The 19,849-nt window shown below is 56.6% G+C and overlaps 1 protein-coding gene across 1 annotated transcript; it reads left to right on the top strand.

Annotated features, from left to right (window-relative positions):
- The first annotated feature begins 1,260 nt into the window (after positions 1-1,260).
- On the top strand, positions 1,261-19,424 carry PWWP2B (PWWP domain containing 2B). Its single transcript, XM_038141008.1, has 3 exons — positions 1,261-1,493; positions 6,535-8,182; positions 18,899-19,424. Exons 1-2 carry the CDS (start codon positions 1,327-1,329, stop codon positions 8,162-8,164), a joined length of 1,797 nt encoding a protein of 598 aa, XP_037996936.1. The 5' UTR covers positions 1,261-1,326; the 3' UTR covers positions 8,165-8,182; positions 18,899-19,424.
- Positions 19,425-19,849: the final 425 nt, after the last annotated feature.

Here is a 19,849-nt window from a genome sequence, read left to right as displayed (position 1 = left end):
ATTTGGGAAACCACAGGCTCTTTCCAGAAAGCTTTGGTAAAAATAAACATGTTATTTGTAAATATTTGCATTGGGATGCATTTGGTTCAGTATTTGCATGGGGAAGGGCATGGCCAGCAGGCCAGGGAGTGATCCTGCCCCTTTACTCAGCCCTAGGGAGGCACATCCTGAGTGCCGCGCCCAGCTCTGGGCTCCTCAGGAAAGGAAAGCCAAGGAGCTACTGGAGAGGGTCCAGCGGAGCCACAGAGGTCGTTTTGGGACTGGAGCATCTCTGAGATGAGGAGAGGCTGCAGGAGCTGGGCCTGCTCAGGCTGGAGAAGGGAGGGCTGACAGGGGACCCCACCGAGCCGCACAAATGTCCCCAGGGGCTGCCAGAGGCCGGTGCCAGAGCCAGGACAAGCAGCACTGGCCAGGACCTGAACCACAGCAAGTTCCAGCCAGCACGGGGAAGAGCTTCTTTCCCTGGAGGGGCAGAGCCTGGAGCAGCTGCCCAGGGAGGGGCTGGGGTCTCCCTCTGCAGAGCCACTGCGAACGCTGCTGGCCACGTTCCTGCGTCCCTGCTGCAGGGGGCCCTGCCCGGGCAGGGGCTGGGCTGGGTGGTCGCAGAGATGCCCCCCAGCCCAGCTGCTCTGTGCCTGAGCCATTTCTGAGGGGAGCCCTTTCTGTGGGGAGCCCTTTCTGAGGGGAGCCCTTTCTAAGGGGAGCCCTTTCTGAGGGAGCCATTTCTGAGGGGAGCCATTTCTGAGGGGAGCCCTTTCTGAGGGAGCCCTTTCTGAGGGGAGCCATTTCTGAGGGAGCCATTTCTGAGGGGAGCCCTTTCTGAGGGAGCCATTTCTGAGGGGACCCCTTTCTGAGGGAGCCATTTCTGAGGGAGCCCTTTCTGAGGGAGCCATTTCTGAGGGGACCCCTTTCTGAGGGAGCCATTTCTGAGGGAGCCCTTTCTGAGGGAGCCATTTCTGAGGGGACCCCTTTCTGAGGGAGCCATTTCTGAGGGACCGCGGGCGGGCCCGCCTGCCCGGGGGCGGGGCTGACCTGGCGGCCCCGCCCCTGTGCGGCCCCGCCCCTTTTGCCGCGCGGGTGCCGGAGCGCCGCTCGGCCGCCAGGTGGCGCGAGGTGCCGGTCCCGCCCCCAGCCCGGCCCCGCCCTTCCCAAGCGGACCCCGCCCCTCCCGGCCGCGCCCCGCCCCGTTCGGCCTGGCCCCGCCCTGTCCCGCGCACGTGCCCGGGGCGGGGCGGGGCGGTGACGTCAGGCGCGGCGGCGGCGGGCGCTCGGTGAGGTCACGGCGCGGCCCGGCGCAGCGCCCCGCCGGCGGGGAGCGGCGGGAGCATGGCCGAGCCCGGCGCGGCGCCGGGGGACGCGGCGGGGGCGCCGCCGCCGCGGGTGGGCGCGTGGGTGCCGGTGCTGGTGGAGCAGATGGTGAACGACACGCTGGTGGTGACGCTGAGCTGCGGGGAGCGGCGCTTCACCGGCGTGCTGCTGGACTGCTCCAAGAGGTGCGGCCGGGGATGGGGGCACCGGGACGGCGGCGGGGAGCGGGGCCCGGGGCGGCGGCGCCCTTTGTTCGGCCGGGCGGCGCGAAGCGGCGGGGTCGGGACCGGCCCGGGGCGCGCGGCGGGGCGGAGCGGTGCCCCGGGACCGGCCGGGCCGCACGTGGCCCCGCGGAGCGCGCCCCGGCGCCGGACCCCGGCCCTTCCGGCCGCTGCCCTCGCCCGGTCCCCGCGCCGAACTCCCCGAGCTCCCCCTGCCGAACCCCCGCGGCCCGGCAGGGCTCGGGGCCGGGCGGCGCTCCCGGGGGTCCCGCGGCCGCTGCAGCCCCGGCGCTGGCGCTGCCCGCGTTCTGCGGGGCCGAGCGGGGCACAGCCGAGCGGGGCATGGCCAAGGGGCATCGCCGAGCGGGGCCCGCGGGCTGCGGCTCTGCGCGGGCCCCTCGTGGTCACACCTGCCCTGCAGGTAGCGCCGGCTGTGCGCGGCTGGCTGTGCGCGGTGCCGGGCCGTGTTCCTGTGAGCGGCAGGTTTGCTGCTGCGTGCTGGCTGAGGGACAGATCCGTGCTTCGTGGGAGCACGGCAGCCTCACCTCTCTGAGCCTCCTGAGATGTGCGGAGCAGGAGTTCTGAGCTTCATTTCTGTCATTTATTTAGTTTCACGTGGCTATCCCGGAAAATCTGAGCCGGATTTTCAAACGCGTTCAGGCACCTCATGCTGTGCAGAGTGCACAAACCCACCCTGGAGTCTGGTCCCAGCCCGAGCAGTTGGTGTCCCTCGAGCCCCCTAAACCAGCTCTTTCTGCCTTCTCACATTTCACTTGTCTTCCTCTGCAGTGACACTTCTTTCACCTGGTTTTTTTTTCACCCTAACCTTTCTCCATTATTTTTTTTCGTTTTTCTTCCTCCCTCTGCTGCTGGTCGGTCCAAGAAACAACCAGAGGGGTGTTTTTCCCCGGGTGTTTGAAGGCAGCTCTGCAGCCGGTGCTGCCGCAGCGCTGTCGGTGGTGACACTGACGTGTGCTGGGTGGCCGGCACTGGATGCCCTGTGGGCACTGGGGCTGTCCCCGAGGGTCAGGGCTCGTTCTGTGGCCCGTGGTGACACTGACATGTGCTGGGTGGGAGGCACTGGATGCCCTGTGGGCACTGGGGCTGTCCCGAGGGTCAGGGCTCGTTCTGTGGCCCGTGGTGACACTGACGTGTGCTGGGTGGCCGGCAGTGGATGCCCTGTGGGCACTGGGGCTGTCCCCGAGGGTCAGGGCTCGTTCTGTGGCCCGTGGTGACACTGACGTGTGCTGGGTGGGAGGCACTGGATGCCCTGTGGGCACTGGGGCTGTCCCCGAGGGTGAGTGGCCGTCCCCTGGTGCTGCACCCTGCCCGTGGTGGTGCCGGGCGCTGGCTGGCGTGTGCTGGCCACGGCGGGCAGGGACGGGTGGTGGCCAGCACAAGGGGACAGCCGCAGCCTCTGCCCCTGGCTCTCAGGAGGGGACTCTGTGTGTGAGGCAGGACCTGGAGCGAGCCCTGCAGTCATCCCAGGTCTGGGGTGTGGAGGGGAGGGGAGATCTCGCTCATCCTACAGCAGAGCACAGGAGCTGGCCTGGCGGTGGCTGGAAGGTGAAGGCCAGGATGTGTCCCAAAGGCAGCAGGAATTTTCCACTTGGTGCTGAGCTTGGAGTGCCTGCAGTGGCTGTGTGGCAGAGCTGTTTCTCCTGCTGCTGCTGCTGCCTGGCTGATGGAGCTGTGTCCCCAGCTTGTCCCTGTGCAGGGGTCACCCATGCCCTGCCTGTACCCCTGGGCAGGGAGATGGGACTGGCAGGAGAGGAGCCACCAGAGCAGCTTGTTACATCTGCACAGAAAGAGGAGATTACCCCAAAAAGGAAGGAGGGCCTGTATGGTGATTCTTCTGCTTTCTTTTGTGGTTTTGAGGTGGTTTCAGCATCACACAGTAGATGAATCTGTTTTACTTGTGGCTGCTCCATCTCTGAAAGTGTTCAAGGTCAGCTTGGACAGGGCTTGGAGCACCTTGTCTGATGAGTGACATCCCAGCTCAGGGCCGGAGAATGGGAACTCCTGGATGATTTTTAAGGTCCCTTCTAACACAGACAATCTGTAATACCTTGTTTACTTCTCCTAAGCTGTAGTGAGTGCTGTGGGGAGCTGAGCAGGAGGAAGGCCTGCCACCCTGAGCACCCAGGGCCCCCCTGGCCATCCAGGTCCTGGCTGGACGCCTCTGGTGTTTTGCCACCAAGGCAGGTGCACGTTTGAACCCTGAACTGCCTGCCCGGGTGTGCAGAGGCTCAGCCCATGGGCAGCAGAACTGCCTGCCTGTCCCCATCCCTGCCCTGTCCCCGTCCCCTGCCTGTCCCCATCCCCTGCCTGTCCCGTGCCCATGCCCTGCCTTTGCCCTGCCTGTGCCTGTCCCGTGCCCTGCCTGCCTCTCCCCTGCCCTGCCCATGCCCTGCCCCTGCCCCCGCCCAGCCTGTCCCCATGCCCTGCCCATGCCCTGCCTGTGCCTGTCCCCTGCCCGTGCCCTGCCTGTCCCCTGCTCGTGCCCTGCCTGCCTCTCCCTTGCCCTGCCCGTGCTCTTTCTGCCCCCTGTGCCTGTAGCAGTGGGGGTTGTAGGGAGCAGTCATGCCTGACCTTCCAGCTGCTGGGGAGATATTTGCAGGAAGAGCGCTCGTGTCCCTCCTGTGCGTGTCCCCTCCTGCCCCAGCCTGGATGATGCAGCAGCAGCAGCAGGGCCTGCCCATGACTGGCAGTTATGTGCTTCCAGTGATCTGGCTCTGCTCACGGTGAGCTCCATGGTGTGCATGCTCAAGGAGAGATTTAAATGCTGCTGTCGTATTTCTGATAACAAGGCTTGGTAGTTTTGCTGCAATTGAACTTAGTTTAAATGTTGGGTTTTAATTATGCAGGGGTATAAATAAAGGAGGATGGCATCTCCTGTACCAAGTAGAGACTGGATTGAGGTAACCAAGTCCAGTTGGCTGCAGCTGCCCCAGAAAGGGGGATTACAAGCAGGGTGAAATCCCATCAGCAGTATTTCCTGCTGCTTTAATCCCAGAGTGGCTTGGATTGCAAGGGACCTTAAAGCTCATCCTGTTTCACCCCCTGCCATGGCAGGGACACCTCCCACTGTCCCAGGTGCTCCAGCCCCAGTGTCCAGCCTGGCCTTGGGCACTGCCAGGGATCCAGGGGCAGCCCCAGCTGCTCTGGGAATCTGTGCCAGGGCTGCCTACCCTGCCAGGGAACAATTCCTTCCCAGTATCCCATCTAACCCTGCCCTCTGGCCATGGGAAGCCATCCCCCCTTGTCCTATCCCAACAGCCCTACTGAGACGTTTGTCCCCATCTTTCTGGCAGGCCTCCCTGCTGCACTGGTGCCTGGCACAGGCTGACAGCTGGGAGGGCAGTGGCCTGGGGTCTGTGGGCACGTTCCGTGGCACAGAGGCTGTGTCCAGCCCAGTGGGGTTACAGGTGCTGGTACCCTCATGCTACAGGCACAAAGCATCCTGGAGTGAACCTGTGGGTGCTCCCCTTCTGCCAGGTGAGGAGCTCCGTGCTGCTCTGGAGGATTCAGTGACCTGAACAGGGGGAGTGGGCTTGTGTCTGCATGAGGAGCAGTTTTGTGTTGTGACCAAGTCATGCAGTCTCCCTGCATGAAGTAACCGTAATTTACAGCCATCGTTTCATTCAGAAATGGTCTCACGCTGGATTGTGAATGCTGCTGACATCTCTGTCTGGCTGTACTGGCTTTCTGGGTTGTCATTTAAAGACACCTACATTCTTGGTTGTCTCTGTTTAAAAAAAGCCTCTTGGAACAAAAAATATTTTGTTCCAAACTACGTGATTTCAACAGTTAATACTTTCCCAGTTAAACTGTCATTTAACAGCAGGTTGTTGCACTTTTTCAGTAATGGGGAAGGACTTTGGAGGCTCCTCTCCATCGGGAAACCCGCGGCAGTGGCCCCGTGCTGCTTGTGGTGAGAGGTGTGGCACTGAGTGGATGCCTTCAGCTCCTCCTCAGTGCTCTCTACCAGAGTGTCCCCCTGTGTGGCACCACCAAGACACTCCTCCCTTGCCTCAGGAGGGTCCTTCTGGTGGTTGGAAAGGAAGCAATGGCTGGCAAGGAGGGGAATGGGACTTTGGTCTGTACCTGTTCTCCATTCCTTTGTCTTTGTGGCTCTCCTATACAACGTTTTGTTATTATTAAGGAGGCCCGCGTGCTTCACTGACTGTGTTCTCTGCAGGAGTGTCTGGAAAGCCAAGGCAGCGAGCTGTGCCCAGCCAGAGTCAGTGTTTCAGGGCAGAACTGTCCCAGTGCTGTGCTAGGGTAATATTTGTAATGCCGGGCCAAGGGCGTAAATCCATACATTTTGGAGACATGAATTGCAGTTGTGAGTTTCAGCATTTCAGAGGATTTGCTTTTGCCAGTGTCCAGGACGGATGCTGTGTGCGGGCCTTGGTGGCCTGTAATGAGGCTGGGCATTGAAGGACAGGGTATCGTTGTTGACCCTGTTCTTCTGGAGGAGCCGTGGGTGCCTTCTCTTACCAAATACAGCTGCATATGGCGAGAGCGAGGAAGAGGAGCAGAGCTGTGTCTCGGTGAACCTGTGCAAGTTATCCACCCAAGTCAAGGTGCTCAGGTTTAGAATGAAAATCTGGAAAATCAGCCGTGCATCTGCAGTGAGAAGAAGGGCAGTTTCATGGCTCCCTGGGCTAGTCCAGATCACATCCCTCTGGCCTTGCCAGCCTGCTGATGCAGTAAACTGCTTTGTGGGATAAAACTTACAACTTCTTAGAGCAAAACTTGGTGCATAGAGTTCATAGAAGTAGAGGTTTTGATCCCTATGTCTTTTGCTGGGAGAAGAGTAGAACACCTTGCTGGATTTCAGTGGCAGAATTGGCTGCTCGATTGTAGGAGTCAAGAGAAAGCCTTGAGTTCTCAGCGCTGAAGCTGTGGGACGGCGGGATCTTTTGGGTTCCCAGCAAAGCACCTTTCAAAGCTCCTGACTCTGTTTCTTTCCCTCCCTGTCCTTCTCGCCCCAATCTAGGTCTGGATTGTTCTGTCTGCCGTCCTCCTTCCCCAAGCACGAGGAGCCCCCCGCGGGCGCCTGCGCTGACGGAGCCGCTGAGGGCGGCGGTGCCGCGCAGGGCGAGCCGGAGCCGCGGCCCGCCGGCCACCAGCGCGCCGAGGCCAGCGCCGAGGAGCCGCCGCCGCCGCTGCTGCCGGCGCCGGGCAGCCTGCCGCCCTTCCCGCCCTACTTCGAGGGAGCCCCGTTCCCCCGGCCCCTGTGGCTGCGGCACTCCTACCACCAGTGGGTCCCGCAGCCGCCGCCACGGACTATCAAGAGGACGCGGAGGCGTTTGTCGCGCAACAGGGACCCGGGCAGGCTCATCATGAGCACCATCAGGCTGCGGCCCAGGCAGGTGCTCTGCGAGAAGTGCAAGAACACGCTGAACCCCGAGGACGCCAGCGCGCCGCGGCAGAACGCCAAGACCAGGAGGAAGCTGAGCATTCAGGACAAGGAGCAGAAAAAGCACGGCGACTCTGACTACGCGGAGAAAAGAAACAAAAGAGAGAAGAGGGAGGATGACAAGTTTTCCGGGGAACTGGTGCATCGAACACCAGTTATAAAAATATCCTACAGTACTCCACAAGGGAAAGGCGAAGTGGTAAAAATCCCTTCCCGGGTTCATGGCTCAGTCAAACCGTTCTGTCCGGAGCCAGCCTTGCAGAACGGAGCCGGGGACCAAGAGGAGAGCAGGGACTCTGAACGGTGTCGGCAAACCACATGTTTAATGGACAAGTCAGCAGGCAGCCAGCTTGCTTCCATTCCAAAACTGAAGCTCACACGGCCAGTGCATTCCAGCGTGGATGTCCCACCCCCAAAGATACGGCTGAAGCCCCATCGCATCAACGATGGTCAGAGTGTTTCCATCTATAAGGCAGAACTGATTGACGAAATCAATGTCCTCCAGAACAGCAGGGAGTCCAATCCCGGGGCATTTTACAACGATGAGTCCGCTGACAGAAGTTTAGCTGAGATATCTTCAGGCAGTTCGGGCGAAGATGATGACTTCAAAAGGTTTCCCCAGGGTAAAGATGGACATGATAACTTGGCTTTCCTCATGAATTACCGTAAAAGAAAAGCAGATTCTTCTAGTTTATCGGTGTGTAGCAATGACAGTCTAGATGAATCCAAGTCTTCTAGTTCAGAAGTGACATCACCAGAACTGTGTGACTTTTTGCCTGGTGATGATGCCTCCGTCTCTTCATCTTCAAAAGATGAGCGTAAAATTGTGCCGCCACTGACAGTCAGACTGCACACCCAGAGTGTGTCTAAATGTGTTACAGAAGACGGAAGGACTGTTTCAGTGGGGGATATTGTCTGGGGTAAAATTCACGGGTTTCCGTGGTGGCCAGCACGTGTTCTTGACATAAACCTCAGCCAGAAGGAAAATGGGGAGCCTTCGTGGCGAGAAGCTAAAGTGTCATGGTTTGGTTCTCCGACGACCTCGTTCTTATCGGTCTCAAAACTCTCTCCTTTCTCGGAATTTTTCAAACTGAGGTTTAATCGCAAGAAGAAGGGCATGTACCGGAAAGCCATCACGGAGGCTGCCAAGGCAGTCAAGCACCTGACTCCAGAAATACGAGATCTCTTAACACAGTTTGAGACATAACTTTGCCTCCAGTATCAGGTGAGTGATTGCTGCACCAAGGCTTGCCATGAAAAGCCTCCTGGTGCTTTTTTAATCTGTATTCCACCGTTTGCATTTGTTTTTCCGTTAAATCTGAGATTGGCAATTGTGACATTTACACTTGGCTGTTAGTTGGTGGGGGTAATTTCAGGGGTGGTGAGAAGCTTAATTCCAAACTCTTTTGGGGACTATGGGAATCGGAGCCCCTGTTCTCAGAGGGAAATGCAGGCCACTGTGAGGAAGCAGCCTGTTCACAGAACTGGTAAATCTGTAGCCATGTGCCTGGAAGACTAACAGCTCCTCGGCTTTCAGTTTCCTTGGAAACTAAATAACCAAAACTTTCCCTGGAAACTGAGAACTAAAACTTTCACTGGAATTAAGATGACGTTTTTCATATGTGTGTGCTGGTGCCCAGCAGTTACCTGTAACAGTTTGGGACCCCTTTGCTCCCCTCCTTCTGATCCCTCTGGTTTGGATTTCTTATGAAGGCCCTTTACAGCTCCTCAGAATGATTGTACCAAAAACTGTCATGTGGAACAGTATTTCAATATCTCTCACAGTACTTGGGGTTTGGTTTGTACCTAAATCTTCCCTGTTTCTCTGGGGAATGGCCTGGATCAAAAGAAATTCCTTTGGGCTTCACATCTGTGTGAGGACATTAGGTGGGAATGGAATCGTGAGAGCTGATTGTTTGTAATGGGTGGGTTTCCCTTCCTCATCAAACAGTCTGCCTGGGATGAAAATTTGGTACCTGAAAATACAGGATGTGGCATGACTGGGAATAAAAGTCCATGGGAAAATCCAGTGTCTTGGATGAAACCTGGAATCGTTCCACAACTTTTCAGTCATCACTGTCCAGACAAGGCCTCATCTGTGATGGTGTTAGACAAGGGGAGGATTAACTTTTGTCGAAATCCAGAGGTATCCCTGGGAAGAGCCTTGTGTCAGAGACCATGCTTCATGCAGTGTGGATCGTTGTGCTGTCCCCTGAATGCGCTGCTCTGTTTCATGCTTGGAGGACTCTGTGTGAGCAAGCCAGTGCTGCTCCTCTGGACTCTCTTTGTTATCTGAGCTGTCATAATGCAGTGGGACTGGGACGGTCAGTGCTCACGTAATCCTGATGGGAAAATGGGATTTTTTTCATACCCTCTGTCATGAGACTGTACACCCCTGCTTGAGTGTGATGAAGAACTTGCTTTGCTTGGGTTATGACTCCATCTCAGCAGGCCTGGCTGGAGTAAATAACCAGAGCATGGCATACCCATGCTGTGTACTCGGGGTGTCTGGACAACTGCAGCAGCAACATTTCAGCTTCCTTCTTGATCTTACCCGTAGACCTGCTGCTTAACTCTGGCTAAGGACTTTATTATATCAGGAGTGTTTGGATTGCACCCAAATTCCTATTAGCTAGATCAGGAGTATAAATAAACCTGCTGCCCAGAATGTACTGTCCTTGCCAGTGGAAGAGTCCTGGCCAATCCATGGCTCCTGTCTGGACAGTGCTCTGGTTAAAGGAGCAGCAAACTGCATCCTCTGAGCCATCTTCACTGTGTGTGTGAGCAGTCTGGGACAAAGGTGAGGAATGTCACCATCCTTCCTGACACCTGTCCTTGCCCTTGTGGTCCTGGGCGGGCTGGCATGGCCCGGCTGCAGGAGAAGGGACAGCTTGAGGAAGCACCTCGTGCTCAGGTCACACAGATTGGCCGTGCCTGTCAGTCCACGGGGAGCGGGAAAGCTGTGGCCAGGAGGAGCCAGAATGGGAGGATGCTTGCCCCCCGCGTGTCAGCCCGCAGAGAAGGCTGGCTGCTGGCCCCAGCAGGACCTGCCAGGAGTGGGGCACGGGCTGCAGGGCAGGGCCTCCCGGAGGAGGAGAGCCCTTGCTCCGGAGACACGATGGGGGCTGAGCTGCAGGTACACAGCAGCTCTGTAAACGGGGAGAGAAGAGCATCTGGAGAACATGTGGGAAAGGAAACGGTGGGATGGCCTGGATTAGACCCAAACTTTCCTTCCCCCTGTGCTCTTCAGCCAAGCCTCTTCATGTGTGCATGGGCATATACATTTAGCAGATACCACTGTTTAGTTGGCCTCCTTCAGCTGGCTTTCCACAGGGGATTTCCTGCCTTACATGTCTGAGCTGAGCTGCCAGCACAGTCTGCCAGGCTGAAGGCAACGTGACTGCTGGATAAAGAACTGCAAAACCAGAAAAGCAGAACTGCACAACTGCCTGTGTTCCACATGTCACATTTACCTAGTTTCCCAGTTAGACCAGCATGTCTGGAGTTTTGGTACATCACTTATAAAACTGCTCATTATTTCAGAGAATTGTCTACCTAATTCTCTCCTTGCAGGAATATTGAATTTTGTTGCTTTTCTTTGATTTTCCACAAGGTAAAACTGAAATGTTTCTTTCAGCTGCTCGTTCACTGTCCTTTTCTGAAAGGTGGTGTGAAGGGGCTTGGGCTGGAAGGGACCCTGAAGTCCATCCCATTCCATCCCCTGCCATGGGCAGGGACACCTTCCACTGTCCCAGGTGGCTCCAAGCCCCACCCAGCCTGGCCTGGGACACTTGCAGGGATGCTGGGGCTTCACCAGCAGCAGCACAAACGGTTTTTGTTGTCAGGAGTCCATCAAGTGGCTTCCACACTGACACCACTCACGTTAATCCTGGCCACAGCAGAAGTTTGTCACTGGTGACACTTTGTATTGTGAAACTTTCTGTCTTCTGCCATGTGATGTGTTCTGTAGAGGCTAGTTACTGGGAAAATGTACAAGCACTGCAGGTCATTTGTGGATGCACAAAACTGGAAAAATTGGATTTTGTTTCCTTTTAACTTGGTTTGAGTTGGAAAAGCTGGTAGGATCACTTCTTGTTACTGCTTTGTCCTTGGGGTTTCTTTGCAAGGAAAATACTAGTCAGGTAATGACAGGGTTTTAATTAAGTAAAACAAGTTTCTGGAAGAACAACAGGCAGAGTAGCAGCCTGTAGAACTCAAGCTTGTGAGACTTGGTTTAGAATAGTGCCAGGAGAGGAATGTCTGCTCAGCATCTTCTGGGGCTGCTCTGTAGCTTCCCTGGTGTGTGACTCCGAGCAGCCAGCTCACGCCACAAGGAGGGCAGCTACCCCTGGCTTGGGGTGACAGATGCTTGCCTCTCCCTTAGGGAAAGCCCCCCTGAGGGCAGGAAGGGGGAGCCAGGACCCTTGGGCTGGTGTCTCACACGTTTTACTGGGAATGAGCCGTGGCTGTGGCTGCTGCTCCAGCTGGGCCTGGGCTGGGGCACGGGAGGGAGGGAGACCTGTGCTTCCAAAGGCCCCCCTTCCCTGCACCAGGAGTGCATGGTGTGGGGGGATCAGGGGCTGTACAAGGAGTATGTGCTGCTGTAGCCCTGCTGTGTGTCCCCTGCAGGGACAGGCCCTTGACAGGGCTGGGTCTGCTGCTCTGATCCTCCTGAGCAGCTCCTCGTGGCAGGTGCTCCCTCTCTGCACACAGACATGCAGTAAACCTCTAGTGAAAACTGCTGGTGGGTTTTCATCCACATCTCTGCACGAAACAAGTTTACAAGATGGATATTCCTTTGCTTTTTCAGTCTGGAAAATCCTTTATTCTTCCTGTTTCTCCCCTGTCCCCAAGCTGTGACTGTGGAACCATTAAACTTGCAGATGCTGAAGGCTTTCATTTTAACTGCTATGAGCTTAATAGCCCCTCAGTGTCAGTACACCAAGCCACCCATCACACTGCTCCTGTGTGCAGCAAGCTCAGAGCTGCATGCTCACTGTCTGTAGAAACCACAAATGGAAAACCTGGACTATCACGTTGTGACTTCACCCTCAAAGGTGTTCAGGGCTCTGTGTGTCCATCCAGCCAGTGCTGCTGCCAGCAGCTTGTGAAACAGCCTAAATCACTGCATAGCTGTGTTTTCTAACACACCTGCCTCGTCGCATGGAATATTTCTGCACAGAAGATGAATGCTTGAGATTTTTCTTGCCCTGCTTTCCAGATGCTTCAGTCCACTAAAGCCAGGCATCCACCTTAATTACTGTTTCACAGTCTTCTTGCTTGGAAGTCAGCGTCTGCATGCTAATGCAGGTGGGAGAGCAAGTCCAGAATAGACTGTGCTGCAATTTTGTGTGCCCAGCGCCGATGGCTGGAGCTGCCTGCTGATCTGCCCCTTCCCAAAGCCCTTGCCCCTTGTGCCCAGGGGCTGCCCTTGGAGACAGCCAGCTCCGTGCTGCCCTGTCCTGCCAGCCGTGGCCCCTCTCCATCCACTGTGCTCCCGGAGTATTCTTTGGAAATGCCACAGGGCATTGTGCTATTTCTAACTGCAGCCGCGCCGCTGCCCCGGCACGCGATCGGCTTTCAGCGTGGAACTGCAGCTGCTGCAGGAGATGGGATCCCCGGGGGCTCAGCAGCTCCCCTGGGAGCACAGGGAGCTGCTCCCAGGCTGAGGGTCTCCAAGCTCCAGCCGGAGCTTCAGGCCCAGCGTGCCCGCAGTGGGCAGGCAGGTGGGTGTCCCCCCGCAGCGTCACCAGCCCACAGTGCACCCTGTAGGCTCCACACAGGACCAAGGGCTGTGCCAGGGTCTCGGGGCAGGAAATGGGAGAGATGTGTGGACAAAGAACCTGCAAACTGATTAATCTGAAAACTTACAAATTAGGTAAAAACAGAATTTCTGAATGTTTTCCTGAATTATGTTTATTTACTTGTTTGGGTTTTGAACTCAAGAGGAGGTGTTCAAGCTGCAGCTACAATTCCCCTTTTCTCAGCAAGCTCAGAGAGCAGCAGGGCGGGAGCCAAGGGGCACCCAAGGGAGTTCTCTGGCCTCCCCGGCAGGGCTCGGAGCTCGTCCTGCCCCTGTGGTGCTTAAGCAGGTATTGGTACAGTACTGAGCACCTCCAAGGTGCACTTACAGAAGGGCTGCTTTGGGCCAAAAAGGAATAGGGGATTTGGGGAACCTTGGCAGTAGCTCTGTGTAGGGAGGGGTGTGTGTGCTCTGCAGTGGCAACAAAGAGGATCTGCACACAGCAGCCGTGCACTGCTAACGGCACAGGCAGGCTGCTGCTTGGCTCACGGGGCTGCCTGACACGATGGGTGACACAAATTGTACAGTCACAGACGGGTTTGGGCTGGGGATACCTTAAAGATCATTTTGTTCCACCCCCTGCCATAGCCAAGGACACCTTCCACTGTCCCAGGTTGCTGCAAGCCACATCCAGCCTGGTGTTGAACAATTGAATATTTTCCATTTTCATGTTCAGGTGTGAAAAGTAGGACTTTGAGCCCAAAAATTGATGTGATGGCTCTAATGTTGAAAAACATACAGGCTGTTGTTTCTCAGCCTTGATGTGTTCTGTTTTTTCCGTAAGTTGCCGTCAGTGGTGCTGGCATCGAGGTGAGCAGGAGCGTGTGGGCTGAGTGACAAGTTCTGCTCCTGCCTGTGAAGGCTCTTGGAGCTGCTCACCTGTGGGCTGGGTGAGCACGAGCTGGGATGTGCTGGTTTTGACCGGGGTACAGTTAGCTTTTTTCACAGTAATTGTTTTGGGGCTGCGTTTTGGATTTGTGCTGAACACAGGGTTGATAAAATAGAGATGTTTTTATTATTGCTGAACAGGACTTGCATAGAGCCAAGGCTGTTCCTGCCCCTCGTACACCACGCCGGGGAGGGGGCTGAGGGTGTGTGGGAGGTTGGGAGGGGACACAGCCAGGACAGGTGACCCCAGCTGGCCCAGGGGCTGTTCCAGTCCATATGATATCATACTTAGTGTATAAAGTAGGGGGAAGAAGGAGGAAGGGGGGACATTGGGAATGATGACATTTGTTTTCCCAAATCACGGTTAAATGTGATGGGGCCCTGTTCTCCTGGAGGTGGCTGAACACCTGCCTGCCCATGGAAGCAGGGATTTAATTCCTTGTTTTGCTTTGTTTGTGTGTGTAGTTTTTGCCTTCCCTATTAAGTTGTCTGTCTCAGCTCATGAGTTCTCCAGCGTTTGTGCTTGCAGTTCTCTCCCCGACCCCGCTGCTGAGGGAGGGAGCAAGCGGCTGCGAGGTTCTTGGCTGCTGGAGGGGGTTCTGCCACCACACGGGGCCTGGTTTATTTTATTGAAATCTGCTTGCTGCAGCTGTTCTGTGTGCCATCTCTACCTGTGCAGAACACGTGGGCTCTGCATGAGCCAGATAATGAACTCTGCACATCCCGAGATCCAGCTGAAACAGGCTTCTGGTGTCCGGCAGCAAGGGCACAGTACCTCAGCTCCTGGAGGGCTCGTGCTCTTCGTACCCACAGCCCTGTGCCCCAGGGCTGCAGCTCTTCAGTCCGCTGCAAGTGCTCTCTTGCTTCCCCGGGGCTTTCTGTGACTGAGCAGGAGCAGCAGGAGCCTGCCATGTGCGCGGGTGACAGTGTCCCTCTGGTGTGTGGGGGCTGTGGCTCCTGCCCAGCCCAAGGTGCCCGTGGGCAGCAGAAGGGTTCCCCTCCCTGGGGATGCGTGCAGGTGACGGTGGCCTCAGCCGGCTGGGAGGCTCCCTGGTGCCAGAGCTGTTCCTCGGGAGCCTGCTGCTGCCCCGCGGCCTCCTGGCCTGTCACTGCCCCGGCTCTGGCAGGGAGGAGCTGGCCAGGTGGTGATGAGGCTCTTCCCATTAAGCTGTGAATTTCTAAAGGAGTGAGTGCCTTCACTGACAGAGCAGTTCCTGTTTCATCTGCAATAGTCCGTGCTAGTGCAGGATCAGCCAGCCTGGGTTTCTTTATGAAGTACATTTCCTGTGTGCTCTCTGCAGCTGAAGAAATGAATTGTAGCAAATTACCAGTTTGACTTCCCTTGTGAGTGATGACTTGCTCTGTTTTGATGCACGCCAATAACCTGAGCCATTTACTCATGTGGAAAACAGTCCTTTCCAGAGGCAGAAACCCTCAGTGCAGGATTTGTCACAGGGATGCCTGGATGATGGAGTCTGAGAGCGCCAGTGTTGAAGAGCAAAGCTGCCAGCCTGCTCAAGTCAGCTGGATTCTGGTGCCTTGAGAGCTGGAGACAGTTCCCAAACCTCATCCAGTGGGCCAGAGATGGGGATCCCAGCTGCCACCCTTTCCTTCCTCCTGCGAGAGGAAGGACTTTACCAGCTGGCTGCTAGCAGCAGCCTCTCTGCATTTCCCCCAAAGAGAGATGGCTGGAGAAACACTGATTTGGTGATGCTCAATTACAGCCTGCTGTTAATTGCTTTATGATTAGAAAATAATCCTCAGAAGAAGCTGCTTGGGCACACTTGGGGTGCTGCAGCCTCCAAAGATAAATTGCCTTCTGTACTCTGCTGCTGCTCAGTCTGGATTTATGAATGGCTTTATTTGATCCAAAACTTTGGTTTTTTTAATTATGAACAAGCACTTGGCTTCAGGAGAGCTGCCTTGGCTCTCCTTTGGACACCCAGCTTAGCACCCCGGCTGTCCTGAGTCAGCCCACAGGTGTTGTGTTAGTTACACGTGGGCCAAGGCAGCAGCATCAGCTGCTGCTCCATGCTGGAAGTGGGTTTTTCAACATAAATTTCTGAAGCTTTCCAGGGATGAAGTGTGAGGCTGTCACTGTGTGGCTCCTCTTGGACACATGAGAGCTCCTGTGTGTGCACAGGCACCAGGGCTCTGTCATGGGGTGGCCATGCCCCTCGAGCCAGGCTGCAGAGCCCTGCAGGTACAGGTGCCCACCCAGGCTGCAGAGCCCTGCAGGTACAGGTGCCCACCCAGGCTGCAGAGCTCTGCAGGTACAGGTGCCCACCCAGGCTGCAGAGCCCTGCAGGTACAGGTGCCCACCCAGGCTGCAGAGCTCTGCAGGTACAGGTGCCCGGGCAGGCTGCAGGGCTCTGCAGGTACAGGTGCCCACCCAGGCTGCAGAGCCCTGCAGGTACAGGTGCCCGGGCAGGCTGCAGAGCTCTGCAGGTACAGGTGCCCGGGCAGGCTGCAGAGCCCTGCAGGTACAGGTGCCCAGGCAGGCTGCAGAGCTCTGCAGGTACAGGTGCCCACCCAGGCTGCAGAGCCCTGCAGGTACAGGTGCCCACCCAGGCTGCAGAGCCCTGCAGGTACAGGTGCCCGGGCAGGCTGCAGAGCCCTGCAGGTACAGGTGCCCACCCAGGCTGCAGAGCTCTGCAGGTACAGGTGCCCACCCAGGCTGCAGAGCTCTGCAGGTACAGGTGCCCGGGCAGGCTGCAGAGCCCTGCAAGTACAGGTGCCCAGGCAGGCTGCAGAGCTCTGCAGGTACAGGTGCCCACCCAGGCTGCAGAGCCCTGCAGGTACAGGTGCCCGGGCAGGCTGCAGAGCCCTGCAGGTACAGGTGCCCAGGCAGGCTGCAGAGCTCTGCAGGTACAGGTGCCCACCCAGGCTGCAGAGCTCTGCAGGTACAGGTGCCCGGGCAGGCTGCAGAGCCCTGCAAGTACAGGTGCCCAGGCAGGCTGCAGAGCTCTGCAGGTACAGGTGCCCACCCAGGCTGCAGAGCCCTGCAGGTACAGGTGCCCGGGCAGGCGCAGGGCCGAGCTGCATGCCAAGGTTCCAGCCGAGGTTCCAAGCCGAGGAGCATTCAGCTGTTTTAAAGCTGCTTGCTCTGTTGCTTCCTCTCCAGCTTTCTGCTCCCACAGCATCCCTGATGCTTGCCCTCGGGTGGTTCCTGGAGCAGCTGAGGTTTGGCCCCTGTCCCCATGGAGGAGCCCCATCTGCCCCGGCAATGGCAGGACCCTTCCCTGTTTGGCATCGTACTTCTGGTGTGATTCTTTCTTCTGGTGTGATTCTTTCTTCCTCCCAGTGAGGAATCCCAAAGAATCCAACCACCTGAGGGCTTGCTGCTACCTCCTCAGCCAGGAAATGCATTTTTTCCTGTTCCGACAAGATCTTCTCACTCTGTAATGTCTCTAAAGGGTCAGTGCCTTCAAAGCCACTTGAGGGATATTGTTCCAGGTCCCTGGGCCTCAGGAAGGTTTTCCTAGGTGTAAGGTGATAAACCTGCAAGTGAGATTGTTGTGTGTTCTTGAAAGTCTCTCTGTTCATCAGAAGACAAATAGATTCTCCTGCAAGATGAGGAGTGAATTTATACTCTGTTGGCTGCAGGTAATGGAGCCCTGGGGTGAGACCCCCCAGTTTCTGCCAAATACTGAAAGAGTGTGTGAAACCTGATTGCAGCCCTTCTCTGGAATACGGCTTTAGGGACAGATGTTCCTGGGTATTGAATCAGCTCTCTGCATTCTGCATTGTGTGGGCAATGCTGAGGATCATTCTGGATGCTGAGTCTGAGTGAATCAGTGTCACTTTGGGTCCCCTGCCTGCAGAAGCAGTGCTGCTGCCATGTCAGCAGCTTTGGAGATGTGATCCTCTTCCTGTGTTCGGTGTTCTTGGTTCACTGTGCTCTGTAAGTCACAAACCTCAGCTGGGGGTGGTTTGAAGGTTTCTGATCTGCTCTTCTGTGGTGTTAATGTTGTATGTCAGGAATGCAGATCCAAGCTGGTGTCTCCTGCACTTCCCACTCAGCTGGAGGTGGTGTTGGTGTGGCACAGACCTAGGGCTGGTATGTTCTTGTGCTGCTGGAGCTGCAGCATTGCAGGAGCTGCAGCATTGCCCCAGGAACGAGGTGCAGCGATGCTTCTGCAGCTGGTCGGAGTGAGTGGAGGTGTCTGTGCCGTTCTCTCCCTTGGTTCTGTATCACCCAGCTGTTCCATGTGTCTTCTGGCTTCTTCACTTGAAGGCCAGTGGATTTTCCCCTTGAACTCTTCCAGGGCTTCCACGCTGCAGCCTGGCTTCCAGGGCCAGTGTCAGTCCCTCCTGCGTGCAGGGGTACAGGCGAGGACACCCCTGGTTTTTGTAGGCACGTTGTTCTGCAGGAGCTGCTCCTTTCCGGGTCGTCAGCCCTGAGCCAGGGCACTGCTGGCTGCTGCGAGGGCCGGTGCCAGCAGCGTGGCACATGGGGCTGGGGAGGGACGCTGGCTGTCCCACGGGCCCCCCAGTGCCACTCCCTTCTGTGGGGCAGGGCAGGGGGAGCCTGCGGGGCCCCGCGGGGCAGCAGCGCATGGGGCTGGCTGCTCTGCCCCACTGGGCACTGGGGCTGGGGCACTGCAGATGGGGCACTGCAGCTGGGTTTATTGCAGCCAGGCGCTGCAGCTGGGGCGCTGCACCTGGGTTACTGCAGCTGGGTTTATTGCAGCTGGGGCACTGCAGATGGGTTACTGCAGCTGGGCACTGCGGCTGGGGCACTGCAGCTGGGTTTATTGCAGCTGGGGCACTGCAGCTGGGGCACTGCAGACAGGCACTGCAGCCAGGCACTGCAGCCACGGTCAGCAGCTTGAGCACTGGCAGGTACTTAGAAAAGCTTGTGTATGGCTGCTCTCAAGGGGAGAATAATCCTATTTGGTAGATTGTGTTCGGAAAGTGGAGGCAGATGTTCCTCACGTGGCGCGCTCCGTGGGGACTCGCGGCGGATTAACCTACAGTAACCCACCCGAACAGGGACTCCGGAGTCTTTAAGCCAGACTAGAGATTTATTATCATCACTGAAATTCATATCGTGCTGGTCTTGGGGAAAATCCCACTCTTACTTTGGGTTTGTTAGCCTGACAGCTTTCTTCCCAAGCTGCAGCCTGCTGGTTGTGCCGGCTGGGCCAGCTGGGAGCAGGAGAATTCCTGGCTATATTTAGAGGGAAGCCGCAGCGTGAGCCTTGCCGCTGTGCCACAGTAACCTCTCCCTCTCTGGCTTTCTTCAAGGTAACAGAAGACGAGCACAGCTGTTCTCCTAGCGGGTCACCGAGTCCGTAACGCCCGGACGCGCTCCCGGGAGAAGCGGGCGGCCGCCGTGCGCACGGCGCGAGGATGAGGCTCCTGGGCACGGCGCTCCGCGTGCCGCCGGGACGGGACAGGCTCCGGGACGCGGAGCTGGGAGGCTCTTCTGGTGTGAGGCAGGGAAGGCTTAAGGATATCTTACCCTGGAACGAGAATCTGACCGGTCGCACGACAATGAACTAGGAGAACAGCAAAAACCACAACTCGGAATGTATTTATTACTTAAAAGTTAGCTATTCTTGATAAAATTCCCCAGATTATTGCTGCTGCTTATTTTACTTACAGATTTCACACACTTGTTAATTTTAAAGCTACCGAACTTTTATTCAATACTGTACCCTGAGAAATGTAATTGGGTCAGGACATGCAATAGAAAGAAATCATTGTAGTGTCTTAAGTACAATGGACTCACTTTGTGTCTATTAAACCTTGGAGGATGTGCAACACACAACTGTGCGGCTCTCATTGCGTGTTCAAGCTTTCTCGTGTCGTTTACTGCAGAGCAGGAGAATCAGTGGTTCCAGGTGCATGAACAAGCAGTACTGGGGATTTGGGTGTCCCTGGGTGCTACCCCTGTGCTTTCCCAGGTCTCCTGGAGGAGCAGCAGAGCACAGCCTGGGCCTGCCCTTGCTGCATGCAGAGGGTTTGTGCTGAGCTGCTGGCTCCGGCCAGGGAGGGAATCCGTGTTCTGAACTGAGCATGGGCATGCGTATGAGCATGAAGTTGTATGTTCACACTCTGTGATGTGATTTAAGGCCCTTTGAACAAGAAGGGTCCTCTCCTTACCCACGACCAAGAGGTGATGCACGATTCTGAACCAGCAACCAAACAGCTTTTTTTTGCCAAAGTCAAATGGTTCACAAACTGAAGTGACAG

The sequence above is a fragment of the Motacilla alba genome, chromosome 6, assembly GCF_015832195.1.
Source record: "Motacilla alba alba isolate MOTALB_02 chromosome 6, Motacilla_alba_V1.0_pri, whole genome shotgun sequence".
Taxonomy (NCBI): domain Eukaryota; kingdom Metazoa; phylum Chordata; class Aves; order Passeriformes; family Motacillidae; genus Motacilla; species Motacilla alba.
This window is presented reverse-complemented; position numbering and strand designations above follow the sequence as displayed.